Genomic DNA, 15,143 nt, shown 5'->3' on the forward strand with positions numbered 1-15,143 from the left:
ATGAATTTCCACGAGCCACAGGAAGTAGCTCTGTTGATAGATGTCAAATAAGACAGCTAACCAGATCAGCCTTGAGGAACCAGTCAATCATGACTCACCACCTGGGAACCTGGAGACCCCAAGTTGGTAAATGACTGGACCCAAGCAATTCTTCCACATAACTATTTAAACCACATTTTCTTCTTGGGAAGAAAATAATGACAAAAGTCTACAGAAAAATACTATGAAATGTTTTTAATCCTGGAAAGGACTTGATTACCAGTAACCAAAGAAGGGAAAAGTCAACAAGAATAAAATTCAATCGTTTAAATCAAGTAAACACATATAAAGTTGCTCAACATTGTTAAATAGCATGATATAATTTATCCGTAGAAGACATGGTCTCATCCAGTGGAAAACTGATTTAAATATGTTTTGAAAGAGTGCTAAGAGATATTATAGGTGACACTTGACTTAATGAAGTATTTAAGGCTTCAAAACTGTGCCTTTTAGAAAAATAACAACTTCTGCCACTTAGGGGGGAAAAGGAACAACAAGTATCAATTAAAAGTCCTAGAAACATGATTAATTTCTTTATGCCTTTCAACATTCCATTGAGCTCTGCAAAGGCAAGACATAAAACTAAAGTGAATTTTATAGCCAGGATTGGTCTGAATATTTTCCTCATAATATTTGTTCATACTCCTGCAAGGCTTGGAATAAAATGACAAACCACTGGGATCCAAAGGAAAAAGGCAGCTCCTTTCCAAAGATGGGATTGAGCTGACAAAATCTATTTAACATCTAAAATTAGCAATAAGATAAATAAATTCTCCAATACCAACTACATTTTCAGAGAGTTCATTAAAATTTAAGGCATTTTTGACATGTCAGAGATTTTAGTCCAGTGACAGTAGAAGAAAGAAACTACCTGGGAGCAAATCCCAATTATCTCTATGGCTTGGAACATACATGTTGAGCACAGCTGAAGATGAGAGGTGACAGGTGACTACATGAAAACTTCCTGAATCTGTCCAGCCTGCACCACTTTGCCAGCATTCCTCTGAAAGGATGCATTTCAAGTGTATTTTCATTCTTCTGTTTAAATTTTGATCAAGAAGGGGAAAGGCTCATCAGCACTGTTAGCAGGATAAAAATGAGCAATGCAAAAATGATTTCTTCATTCTAATAAGATTTAAGAAATTAAACATGAAAAAGGTTTATGCTAAGTGATGCCCTCCCCCGAATTTCACAACAAATAGTAAAATAATGGCAATCTCACCTATACTCATGAATCCAACAGTAGAGATGTACACAAAACAAACATTCATTCAACAATAACAGAATGGTCCAATGTTTTACCCACCAGCCAAATAAACACAATTATTTATTTTTCTCCCATTTTCCACAAAAACAAAGACATCACCTGCCAAATCAAAAGTTATGTCACACCTCATTGAAAGATGTGGGGCAAAACATTCAACAAAGCCTGTCTGTATGCCCTGTCTCTCTCAGCCAATCACCAGTCTATTTAAAAATCTGGATTAAGACCTGTAAAGATTACTGTTTATTGGAAACAAACCAGGGCACCTTAGATCATCAATGGCAGGAAACTCCCCCTCTTTCCCAGTTCTAAAACAATTAAGGTTTACACAAAATGGTCAAATCCAACTTCATTCAAACTTCTTTCAACAAATAACATTCAATTCGTGCTAATACTAGCAATCCATCCGTCATAGGAAATTTCACAATTACCTGGATCACTTTTGAATAAGAACAATAATTCTTATTTCATAACTGCTTATGGTGCACCCACAGTCTTATTATGAATACAATTATACGCAATTTTCAAAAACTAAATTCCTGCCTTGTTAACTTAAAAAGAAAAGCTTCCATGGAAATTATAATCCTCAATGTCTTAGCAGAAAAATAACCATATAACCTTTGATGCTTGACATAGGGCAAATGTCCCACTGCTGTTTTCTGAAGACCATGAAATTATCCCAATGTCTTTGTACAGTTATCTGTACTTAAACACAAGCCATCCCACTTTCTTCTTCATGATTTTGCAAGTGATTTGATAAACAAGCTTCCCCCCTCATTTTAATTATATTTCAAGCACTACATAAACTGTTTCAACTTCTATGAGAGTGTCAGCTTGTTTGTGTCAAGGTTTCTCCTTGTCTTCCTTTTTTTAAGATTTCTTCAACACTTTCAGTCAAGCCCTTCTTACCAGTTCCAACAAGGATGGAATTTCATAGGCGAATATAAGTTTAGAAAACCCAAACACATGCCGATTCTTCCTAAAAAATTACTGCCTACTTAAGGCTTCTGAAATTAAGAAAGATACCCTACAGAAAAATGAAAAACTTATTGTCTTTCTTTGTTCACCATTTTTAATAGAAAAGATGTTTTAAGGTCTGTCAGGAAAATAAATAATGGGAAAAATAATTATACCTTAAAAAATTTTTCAAATCTTCCCCAAAATATAAACAAAGACAAGACATAAATGGGATCACAATGCATATGCTCACATCTGCCCTCCAAAGCACTTTGTACGTAGAAGTTATAAAGAATAAAAGTTACCCATTAATTACATGGCATGCATCAGCAGTGCACTGGTGGTTTTCAGTTATGTGTATATACAGATTAACCTCTTCCTGAGTTGAACTTCATCTTCAGTTGAGACCCAAACCATTTGCTTTCCTATTTTTGGCAAGATACTTGACCATGTGATAAGGCAATCAAACATTTCAACCTCCTTCCCTTTTCAGTGGCATGGCCCTCCTCGGTGAGATCACCAACGTGCCAGGTACGATGACAGGATCTATACTATGGTCCTGTAAAACTAGAGAGTAGGTTTCTTTGTTCATTAGTCTGAAGGCTACAGCACTGTCTTTTCATATATTTGGGGATCTTGAGGATTTCAGTTGAACGGATTCAAAATGGTCTTCTTTTTCCTATGAAGAAAAAGATATTAAAACAAAATCAACTCACTAAAATTCCAATAAGATTTTGGGATCTTACGTGTCCAGAAGGAAAGTTCTAGAAATTATTTTAATCTGTGTACCTGCCACTAGTAATTAGGATTTTACATTTAAAGAAGGGTAGCAGACATAAAACAGATAGCATGCCTACCCTGAAGGACGCTTTTGATGTCCAGGAGATAAGACAGACAATCCAAAATAGAAGCAAACACATGATTGCAACAAATATGTAGCTGTGATTCTTGTGAAGAAACCACTGAGACCCTCCCTTAGGGGACATCTGACCTGGGTGCTGAAATAGATGACCTTGCCATGTGAATTCTGGACAAAATAGAACTGACAGAAACTAAATATTCTCAACATAACATAGGCTAAATAATAAGAAAAAGGACAGCAGAAATTATGAGGGAGAACACCAGTAAGGCATAAGATCATTTAGGTTCGCTGATGTGATTTAGGAAAATCTTTTGGGTACATGCCTACTAAACATATTAAAAACACGTCACCTTAGATAAATCAAAATTTTAACACAAATATATCATTGCTGGTATGTGTTATATAATACATTCAAAAATGTAGCCTATTAAAATAAATTGTTCTTCTTTAATGAGGCAAAAAGAGAAATAAGAGGTGACTTCTCCCAATGTTTTCGTTGTTAAAGTTACAAGAAGCTTTCTGAAGGCTGCTGGAATGAGGTGGGGGGACTATGCTTTTGAAGAAAACAAAGATGAAGAGAACTAGGATTATTTTTAAAATAAAGGAACTAGGAGGCAGACCAGTCCTGGGTGCAAATGGATGTGTGTCTAAAGTAGAGAGGTAAAATGAGAAAATAATAGGAAGCAGATACTGAGTATCTGTCAGGAAGAATAAGGTTGCTTTTGTGTTTTGTCTCATTTGAGTGGAGAAGTCCAAGACTTCAAACAAGTGTTAAGGCTACAGGGACAATATTACAGACACAAATCACAGCATGAACACCAACATATCACTTTTTCCTGCCTTTGCTGAGATGACAAGCCCCTGGGAGAGCAGACTGCAGATCTCAGCGCTCTCACTGACTTGCCTGAAGTCTCCTGCTTACCAGCCTTAATTTTTTGGAATAACCACTGATAATTCATATATTTATTCACCCACTGTGTTGCAGGAACAGGACTAACTTTCAGGGGTACAAAATATCTGCCCTCAAGGAGCTCACAGCATATTACAGGAAAAAGCTTTAGGGCATCAGCCATGACCTAGAAAAGAAACCTGAGATTTTTGTGGCCTTTCCTTCAGAAGATTTGATTCAACATGTTCCTGGGGGGAGGAGAGGCAGAAACCTGTTGGTTATCCTCAAGGTGATATTTAAAGTAAAACATTGAAAACCCTTTATAAAATCATGTTAGCTTCATAGGGTTTTAATTGCCATGTCCTCTGTGTTCACATGGGATTTTGCTCCTATCGCTGATATGGTAGGATATATATATATATGTGTGTGTGTGTATAGTAAGCACCACTAATTGACTGGACTTCCTGATGATAGGAATTGTATCTTGTTCATTTTTTAATTTCCAAAACATGACCCAAGGCCTAGCACATGGTAGACTGCCAATCAATGGTTATGAAAATGTATTGAAATACCACATTGTAGAAGGAAAAACACTTGATTGGAACTCAGGAGATGTGGTTTCTAATTCCTATCTAACATCTCTCTTGGACATATAAATGAACCTCTCTAGGTCTCAGTTTACTCATGCATTAAATAAAGATGCCAACGAAGATCACAAAATGATCTTTTTAAGCTCTAAATTCAAGAAGCTACTCTAAATCCAACTTCTCCCAGAAGTTTCTCCTTACCTTGTCACTGCCCACCTAGTGCACTGCACTCCCTTCTCCTCTGTGCTCCAAGAGACCCTACTCAGTGCTCTTGCCATACTGCATGTCGTGTGTGTCTGTGTGTGTGTGGATGATGTGGATGTGTCCTCCACCAATAAACTAGATAGTCTTTGAGATAAGAAACTGTGTCTAATTTGACATACCACTAAAATTTGGCCGAGTGTCTAAAACACAGTGTCTCATAAATGACTGTGGAATGAGCAAATAAAGGGAAAAAAATGAAAAAATAAACTGAAGATATTTTTAAAAAATTGCTGAGAAAAGTCAAGAAGAGTAAATCTATAAATAAAACCCCACAAGTCCAGTGTATTTGTAGGCAAACACCAAATAAGATATGGGCCTTTAGAACATGAATAAGGAAACACAAGATAAAGCAAACCTTACATGACACAGCAGTTAAGAAACTTATAAACATATTTCCCCCATGAAACCATGCATAACAAATTTTTTTAAATGGGACACACAATAAGAATTGTACAATGATATTTATTAGCAGCTTTATTCATAGCTAAACACCGGAAATAGCACAAGTATCCATCAGCAGGAGAACAGATAAACAAGTTTTGGCATATCCATACAATAGACTACTACTCCTGAATAGAAAGGAATCTACTACTGATTAACACAAGTGGGTAAATCTCAAAAACATTTTTCTGAGTGAAAGAAAACAAACTACATTGTGTGTTAATTACAATTATATGAAGTTCTAAAACAGACAAAACTAATGTCTAGTTTAAGAAGATCATTACGGTGGTTTCCTTTGGGGGATGAGGATGGGGATCGATTGCATGCAAAAGGATGAGTTTACTTTCTGGGGTGAGGCTAATGTTCTATATCCTGATAGGATTTTGGGTTACACCGGTATATGCATTTCTCAAAATTCATCAGATTGCATACTTGTGATGTGCACATTTCCCTCTAGGTAAGCATTTTACCTTAAAACAATCCAAAAATATTGAATTCTCTCATTATTTATATGTATCCTGAAGTGCTTAGGGGTGAAATGTATTGAAGTCTGCAACTTACTTTGAAATGCATCAAAAAAAGAAGATGTATTGATAAATGAATAGAGGGATAGAGATTTGGAGAGATACATAATAAAGCAAATATAGTAAAATTTAGGTGATGGGTATATGGCTGTACCACTGTACAATTCTTTCAACTTTTCTGTAATAGTTCAAATTTTCATTTAAAAATTACTATGTCGGCTAAAATTTCTATTCAAAACAAAATGTGGCACACTGAACCTTCTCAGGGAGAAAAACTCTATCTTCCCTCTTGTTTCCTCTGATTGCTTTCAAGAACCTTTTGAATTTTTTAATTCTCTGGCTATAAAATAACAACAGAGGAGGTACTGCAATATGAGGAAACACTTAAAAGTTTACGTAATACTTGTAATTCTCACTTATTATTTTAGATTCAGCTTAGAGGTGACTTTCTCTTAAAAATTTTCCCTGGTACCTAAATGCTTCGTTCATTATAAGAAAATGCCTTTACAAATAGGGAATCACAAGATCAAACCAGGCAAGAGAAGTCTAAGTAAACTAATGATGGGAGATAATTCTCCATGGCTCTCTTGTGCTTTTGCATGTCTTGTGAGGAAGACCTTGATTGTCCCTGGTTCTCGATAATCTTCTCAAAGATGTTTATATTACAAAAAGGCTTGGATGATATAGATAACGTCTCCTTCCAGAACAAAAGAAAAGTTTCCCTACAGCCCTGAAAGCTAGAGATAGTGTCTCCCCCTGTGGAGCAAATGGCAGACATGCTTACTGCCTCTTATAAAAGATTCAGGTTCCCCAAGCTAAGGGCTGCTCTTCTATAATGTAACCCACTATCTGTACGGGTGTCATCTAGTCCACTTCACTCTCTGGGAAGCGGGGCTTGAGGAACCAGAGCAAATAATGTCATTTTGGCCACTGCTATTGCTGTGAGTGATAAACTGTGTTTTGTCTCTGACCCAAGAGACTCATATCTTCCAAAGTGTCCATAAAACTATAGCAGGCTCATGGTTCTTTGAAAAGATGAACAAAATTGACAAACCTTCAGCTAGACTCACCAAGAAAAAAAGAGAGAAGGCACAAATAAGTAAAATCAGAAATGAAAGAGGAGAAATTACAACAGACACCTCAGAAATACAAAAGATTATAAGAGAATACTATGAAAAGCTATATGCTAACCAATTTGACAATCTGGAAGAAATGGATAAATTCTTAGAATCATACAACCTTCCAAAACTGGATCAAGAAGAACTAGAGAATTTGAATAGACCAATCACCAGTAAGGAAATCGAAACAGTAATCACAAACCTCCCCAAAAATAAAAGTCCAAAACCAGACGGCTTCCCTGGTGCATTCTACCAAACATTCAAAGAAGACTTAATACCTATCCTTCTCAAACTCTTCCAAAAAATTGAGGAGGTGGGGAAGCTCCCTAACTCATTCTACAAAGTTGACATTACCCTGATACCAAAACCAGACAAGGACAACACAAAAAAAGAAAATTACAGGCCAATATCACTGATGAACATCGATGCAAAAATCCTCAACAAAATACTAGCAAATCGCACACAGCAATACGTTAAAAAGATTATACACCATGGTCAAGTGGGATTTATTCCAGGGATGCAGGGATGGTTCAACATTCGCAAATCAATCAACGTTAATACACCACATTAATAAAATGAAGAATAAAAATCACATGATCATCTCAATAGATGCAGAGAAAGCATTTCACAAGATACAGCATCCATTTATGATAAAAACTCTGAAGAAAATGGGTATAGAAGGAAAGTACCTCAACATAATAAAGGCCATATATGACAAATCCATAGCTAACACCATCCTCAATGGTGAAAAACTGAAAGCTATCCCTCTAAGAACAGGAACCAGACAAGGATGCCCACTCTCACCATTCCTATTTAACATAGTACTGGAAGTCCTAGCCAGAGCAATCAGGCAAGAGAAAGAAATAAAAGGGATCCAAATTGGAAAGGAAGAAGTGAAACTGTCACTATTTGCAGATGACATGATTTTATATATAGAAAACTCTAAAGAATCCACCAGAAAACTTTTAGAAGTAATAAACGAATACGGTAAAGTTGCAGGATACAAAATCAACATACAAAAATCAGTTGCATCTATATACTAACAACGAAGTAGCAGAAAGAGAAATTAAGAATACAATCCCATTTACAATTGCAACAAAAACAATAAAATACCTAGGAATAAACTTAACCAAAGAGGCAAAAGATCTGTACCCCGAAAACTATAAAACATTGCTGAAAGAAATTGAAGACGACACTAAGAAATGGAAAGATGTCTCGTGCTCTTGGATTGGAAGAATTAACATAGTTAACATGTCCATACTTCCTAGAGCAATGTATAGATTCACTGCAATCCCTATCAAAGTTCCAACAACATTTTTCACAGAAATAGAACAAAGAATCCTAAAATTTATATGGAACAACAAAAGACCACGAATAGCTAAAGGAATCCTGAGAAAAAAGAACAAAGCTGGAGGTATCACACTCCCTGATTTCAAAATATACTACAAAGCTCAGTAACCCAAACAGCATGTTACTGGCACAAAAACAGACACACAGATCAATGGAATAGAATTGAAAGCCCAGAAATAAACCCACACATCTATGGACAGCTAATCTTTGACAAAGGAGCCAAGAACATACAATGGAGAAAAGAAAGTCTCTTCAACAAATGGTGTTGGGAAAACTGGATAGCCATATGCAAAAAAATGAAAGTACACCCTTACCTTACACTATACACAAAAATTAACTCAAAGTGGATTAAAGACTTGAATGTAAGACCTGAAACTATGAAACTTCTAGAAGAAAACATAGGCAGTATGCTCTTCGACATCAGTCTTAGCAACATATTTTCAAGCACCATGTCTGACCGGGCAAGAGAAACAGTAGAAAAAACAAACAAATGGGACTACATCAAACTAAAAAGTTTCTGCACAGCAAAGGAAACCATCAACAAAAGGAAAAGACAACCTAACAATTGGGAGAAGATATTTGCAAACCATACATCTGATAAGGGCTTAATCTCCAAAATATATAAAGAACTCATGCATCTCAACAACAAAAAAACTAACAACCCAATTAAAAAATGAGCAAAAGACCTGAACAGACATTTCTCCAAAGAAGATATACAGATGGCCAACAGACACATGAAAAGATGTTCATCCTTAACTATCAGGGAAATGCAAATCAAAACTACAATGAGATATCACCTCACACACGTCAGAATGGCTATAATTAACAAGACAGGAAACAACATATGTTGGAGAGGATGTGGAGAGAAGGGAACTCTCATACACTGCTGGTGGGAGTGCAAACTGGTGCAGCCACTATGGAACACAGTATGGAGAGTCCTCAAAAAATCAAGGATAGAACTACCATATGACCCAGCTATTCCATTGCTGGGTATTTATCCAAAGAACTTGAAAACACCAATGGGTAAAGATACAATTCATTGCAGCGTTATTCACAATAGCCAAGACTTGGAAGCAACCTAAGAGCCCATCAAGGGACGAATGGATAAAGAAGATGTGGTATATATACACAATGGAATACTACTCAGCCATAAGAAACGATGAAATCCAGCCATTTGTGACAACATGAGGGTATTATGCAAAGTGAGATAAGTCAGAGGGAGAAGGTCAAATACTTTATGATTTCCTTCATTAAGTAGTAGATAATAACAACAATAAACAAACACATAGAGACAGAGATTGGATTGGTTGTTACCAGAGGGGAAGGGGGGAGGGAGGAGGACAAAAGGGATAATTCAGCACAAGTGTATGGTGATGGGTTGTAACTAGTATTTGGGTGGTGAACATGATGTAATCTATGCAGAAATAGAAGTATAATGATGTACACCTGAAATTTATACAATGTTATAAACCAATGTTACTGCAATAAACAAAAAATTAAAAAAAAAAAACTATAGCAGGCTCATTTGTTGGCTAGCAAGTAGACTGCAATTTCATAACTTCACAGTTCTTCCCTGTTTTGCTGATGAGGATGGGAAACTGACAGAGAGGTATCTTTCCGGAATAGAAAGGATGAGGGCCTCACACACTGGTTAACAAGATTTGAGGGAAGTCCATGAGACTTAGTTGCAAACATGTTGAACAAACCATATGGTCAACAAGGCAAAAAAGTAGCCCTCCACTCCACTGCCTGAAAATGAAAAGGACCTAAGTGGGTGGTGGCAGGCTGAGTACTGGGAAGTGGGTTCAAAGAGTTCACAGTTCCGCTGCCTGAATGGTGGCCTGGATGTTGTTTATCCTCCTCTGGGCAGGAGGACTTCCTTACCAATCAGGCAATCAGTTTCAGGTGTGCCCCATGTTAACCGGGACTAAAATTCACCTTCATAGTAAAAGATTTCACCCCCTTTCAGACAACAGTTACAGACACATACACCTACAATAAGCATTAAAGGAAAAAAGAAACCACTTATGGGCAGCAACTAGGTGAACTGATAGAACTTTGGCTGGTTCACTTTGGAGATGATGTGGCAGGACTCAATGACTGTTAAGAATGGCAACAGCTGGGACATCCTAGGACTCAACACCTCTTGCACTCTATCATGCCAACTCTAGATCCGTTCAAAGAGGACAGTAAAAGGTCTCAGATTTTGCAGCGGGTCCTGACTGAAAGAACAGAGCTTTGGCTTTCTCTTGGAGATTTCCTTGAGACTCATTCCCACAGAAAAACTTAGGGAGACACTGACTAGTATTTCGGCTCTTGCTGCCCCAGTCCAGGTTTACAAGGTGGAAGAAGGTCACCAGAGACTGAGAAACTGACTCGAAGGAATCTTGATAAGTTAATGTGATCAGCTCAACCCTGGAAATCTCCCCTATCCTTTATTTTTAAATGAGGCATTAACTTAGATGTTATGACATTGGAGCAAGAAATAAGGTGGATTCCTTTTTAAAAAGGCTCCAATACGTGAGTCAGGCTCAAATCAACAAAAGGATATAAAACCTACAGCCTCAGCCAGATATCAATCTGGCTGTGACTTCTGATTCAAGGGGTCCCCAAAGCTGAAATATATGTCAGTAATGATAACCTTGCTGCTCAACATAGGACTTTGGGTGAACCAAAAGCATTGGAAGTTTGGTTGAGCAACTGCTGTCCTGCTCAAAAACAAAAGCAAATGCAAAGCCTTGCCTGCTGTCACAGAGACTCTCTTTCCCTCTGCACCTCCCCCCCCATCTACCTGACTTTAGCAGCTTTAAGGAGAAAGATGATTAGGGGAGGGACCAAAGTCTTCCTGTCGTAAGAGGAACTGAAGGCCATACACAACCATCTGAGTCTGCTGGGAAGCCTTGGGGAGGGGAGGGATTCAAACATTTGTGACTCTATTGGTTGCAGGTACATCTTCACCATCCTACCTGAACCTGTGGGAGGAGAGGGGCACACAGATTCAACTAATGGGGTACAAGCAAGGTTCAGGTGGGAAAGGGTAGATAACGTGACCTGGTGGGAGAGATTCTAGTGCCCATTCAAGATACTGTTGTTGTTCCTTCTACATCTGAATATATAGTAGGTATTGACGGTATATGCTTGTACTTCCTCATCTGACAAGTGCCAGAGGAGATTCCCCTGATGAAGAGCAGCCATATGTAGAGAAAAGCTAGTGGGATACTCCAGGGTTCCTAACCCCTCTGCCATTTGCAACAAGTGTATGAGTCAGGATTGCACACAAGTTCCTCCGCCTCCTGATGCCCAAAGTTGTCACTCTATAAATGATATCCTGTTAGCGTTAAGTCAGAAGCCTCAGTCTCAACAGCCTTGCCTGTGTTATCAGACTTCTGCCAGCAGATGTGGCTGATAACCCCCACAAAATTCAAGGATCTGCTAACTAAGCAAAGTTCCTTGAGATTATGTGGGCAGATTTGCAATGCTAAATCTATCCACCGGTCAAGGAAAAACAGCCCAGCACCTTACTGGACTCTTTGATATTGGAGGCAGTATGGCCTCACTTGAGTATTCTACCTGCTCTTTTATATCAGCTAACCCACAAAGCAGTGTCTTTTTAGTTGAGCCCAAATTAACAGGCTATGTTAAAAACTGTCCAGCAAGCGGAGTCACGTTCTCTATCTTTGTGGCTTCACAACCCAAATGACCACTTTCTGATACAATTCTGTGATTAATGATTTTGCCAATTAGAGACTCCAGCAATGGGAAGCAGAGTTCCCCCAGAGGCACCCTTTGGGGTTTTAGACTCGCCACCTTCTTGACATGGCTACCATGTAGCCCTTTTGAAAAGCAGCTATTAGCTTGTTACTGAGCTCTTGTCAAAACTGAATGTCATTCCCATGCACACCTTTGTTTCTATAGCCTGATAGTCCCATTCGTGGTGGGTCAACAATGTGGGAAGAGCCCAAAAAGCTTTGCTTGTCAAATATAAATAGTATATTCAAAAATACAGCTGGTCTGGCCCCAGCAGCATCTCAGCCTCACATAAAAATAGCACAAAAAGAATACCCTTTTGGGGAAACTTAATCCCCTACTCCACCGTTCAAAATGAAGCCACTGGTTCCATGGGGCCCTTGGTTCATCAAAATTCTACTACATGCCTAGGCCTGGTTCACTGATAACCACGGTTGAGCTGAAACCCAATGGTGTCCACTGGCTGCTGCAACTGTCCAGTCTCAGCACCAGGAACGCATAACTGAAAACCAACAAGATTACTTGGCACAGGGGGCAGAAGCCAAAGCCATTCTCACAGCTGTGGCCAATACTTCTCTTGATAAACTTTGTTATATTTTTACTGACTTGAGCTATTGCCAGAAGTCAATAAACTATTTGGTCTGCCACTTGGAAAACTATGGACTGGCATATTAAAGTTATCCTTCTTTGGGGCAACAAACTCTGGAAACAAATCTTAGCTGCTGATCAAATCTCTGGGTCACTCAGGGAGATGCCCACAGTAAGGACCCATCCTTTGAAAAGACCTGATAGAGCAATCAAGGACCTGATAGAGACTGCACCAGAACGACTGCCACAAATGCTATATGGATCCATTTTCCTGCTCAACATGGCCATGAATCTGCCATCACAGACTGGGCACAAAGTAAAGGACTCTATTTTTCTGCTGCAGAGGTTACCACAGCATGCCAGACTTGGGATTCGTGTCAAAAGTTGATCAGTTTTTTCCTGGCAAATTGATTACCTCAGACCATTGATCACCTCTTTGTGCTTTCAGTGGTGCCTCACCACTGTTGACACACAACACAGGTTATAGTGTTGCTGTTCCAGTCCGATGAGCTAACTCCAGCCACACCACAGTGGCTCTTGAAAAAAACTATGTTTAATATTTGTGGCTTTATGGACCACTGGCAGTCCAACAATGGTTCACTTTTTATCACAAAAGCCACCCAAAAATGGGCTGAGAGTAAAGGTGTTTGGTGGACCTTCCACACTTCTGTTGTTGAAAGGCATCACTGAACGTTGGAATGGCCTTCTCAAAAACTGACTCAAAATGATTTCTAGCTCTATCTCCCTCACCTCCTCCTGGTCCACACATCTTAGTAAGGCAGTTGGGTTACTGCATATGGCTGTCCCCAGAACAAGATCATCTCCTTTTGGCCCCTTCATGGATAATTATCAGTAAGAATATATAATATATACATATATAACCTACATAAGGTTATATACATTTATATGAAAACCCAGGATTCTGCCCTCACCACTCCTGGGCATGATGTGTTCTTATTTACCTCAACACCAACCCCCAGGATGTCTGGCGGCAGCCCTGCCAGAAGGGAGCATAAGACACTCGAGTATAATTCTGGTTTAGCCACCTGCTAAACCATTGTTTTGTTGGATTGTCATGATCCTAGATCAAAAGGATGATAACGACTAAGTTGACTACACAGCTCATCAAGACCTCCTACCACAGCCCATATGAACAAAAGTGGAAGACACACTGGGTCTCCATAAGTTTTTTTAAATGCCCTTGTCCCTCTTGCTCCTGAATGTTCTGGAGCATAGGTCTAGGTGCCAGTAGGGGATGAGCAGAAACAAGGGGAAGTTTTAGCTACTGAAATGGGAAAAACTGATTTTGTGGCAGTGAAAGGAGATCAACAATGTAGTCTGATAATGAGGTGCCTGGGGAGGAGATACCTTAGACCCTGAGAGGTACAAAGGATGGAGGAACATTAATGATCATTTATTTTTCAGAGCCACCCTGTCACCTTCCTATGAAAGAAAATGCCTTGGTGTTCCTCTCTCAAACTGTTGCAAGTGCCTTAAATTTAACTGACTACTGGGCTGACCATACCCACCAGAAGCTCTAACCACAATTTGGTTGTCATTCCCCTCAAACTTACTGAGAAATCTATCAGAAACAGCAGGGGACAGCCCCAGCTTCTGCCCCCAAAATAACAACAATCAGCACCTCCATTCCCATTGCCATCGCTCAGTCATTCCATGGTGTGGACAAATACCACCCAGTTTGCAGCACGGACAAACAGGAAAAGTTAAATTGACTGCCCTCAAGCAGTCTCTCCAAAGACAAAGAAGAGACACAATTATATGAGGTGAATTGGGAACCCTAAGGTTTACTACCCAGCAAGGAGGCTGCAGGCACTGTCAACCTTTGCAGCCTAACTAATGTAGGTCCCACTTGGTGTCCCCAACAATTGTAAATAACACTTGCTTTCCAGAGGCACCATGTGTCCTTCAGGACTGTACTTCTTGTGTAGCAGCCAGGCATTAACTTCTCTCCTAAAACCGTGGTGGCTTGTGCTTGCACCCTAGGAGTGGTCATAATTCAGCTGTTTATGGAAACATCCCCGATAGATCAGGTACCCTTAGACAACTGCAAAGATCTTTTCAAAATGAGACTACCCTTGGTTACTCAGAGGAGGTTTCTGGAAGGATAACTGACTTGTTATTCATCTTCACCCTAGGGGCAGTCATTCAATTAAAAAAGGAGATACAAAATTTGTCTCTGACTTTAGCTGAAGTAATGAATGACACCACTTCAGCCTTTAAAGGCATTCAGGTCAACATCAACTCACTGTTCCTTCATTGTCATGGACGATATAACTGCCCTATACTTCCTCCTTGAGGGCCAAGACAGTTTGGTGTTTGGTGTCCTGTTGGTAGTAGCTTTATTTAAATGCTGTATGCAGCAAATTGACTGCATTTGATCCCAGCCTCAGTCAGGCAGATTAATCAGAGTGGTCAATGGAGTGGTATACTAATGGGAAAATTCACCAGAAGGCAAGATGGTGTAGAAACAAGATTTGGATAATGTTGGGAGA

At 39.0% G+C, this 15,143-nt stretch overlaps 1 protein-coding gene across 3 annotated transcripts in view; it reads right to left on the bottom strand.

The window, feature by feature from the left end:
• Positions 1-219: 219 nt before the first annotated feature.
• The window catches only part of ELAPOR2 (endosome-lysosome associated apoptosis and autophagy regulator family member 2), a 178,820-nt gene continuing 163,896 nt past the window's right edge, over positions 220-15,143 (bottom strand). For all 3 annotated transcript variants that reach the window (XM_087446031.1, XM_087446080.1, XM_014788143.2), the window contains one exon: positions 220-2,939. In XM_087446031.1, coding sequence (XP_087302157.1) covers positions 2,880-2,939 — 60 coding nt within the window. In that variant the 3' untranslated portion in view covers positions 220-2,879. The remainder of the gene's footprint in view (positions 2,940-15,143) is intronic.

The sequence above is a fragment of the Ceratotherium simum genome, chromosome 1, assembly GCF_057802395.1.
Source record: "Ceratotherium simum simum isolate JZ-2026a chromosome 1, ASM5780239v1, whole genome shotgun sequence".
In the NCBI taxonomy this organism is placed as follows: Eukaryota; Metazoa; Chordata; class Mammalia; order Perissodactyla; family Rhinocerotidae; genus Ceratotherium; species Ceratotherium simum.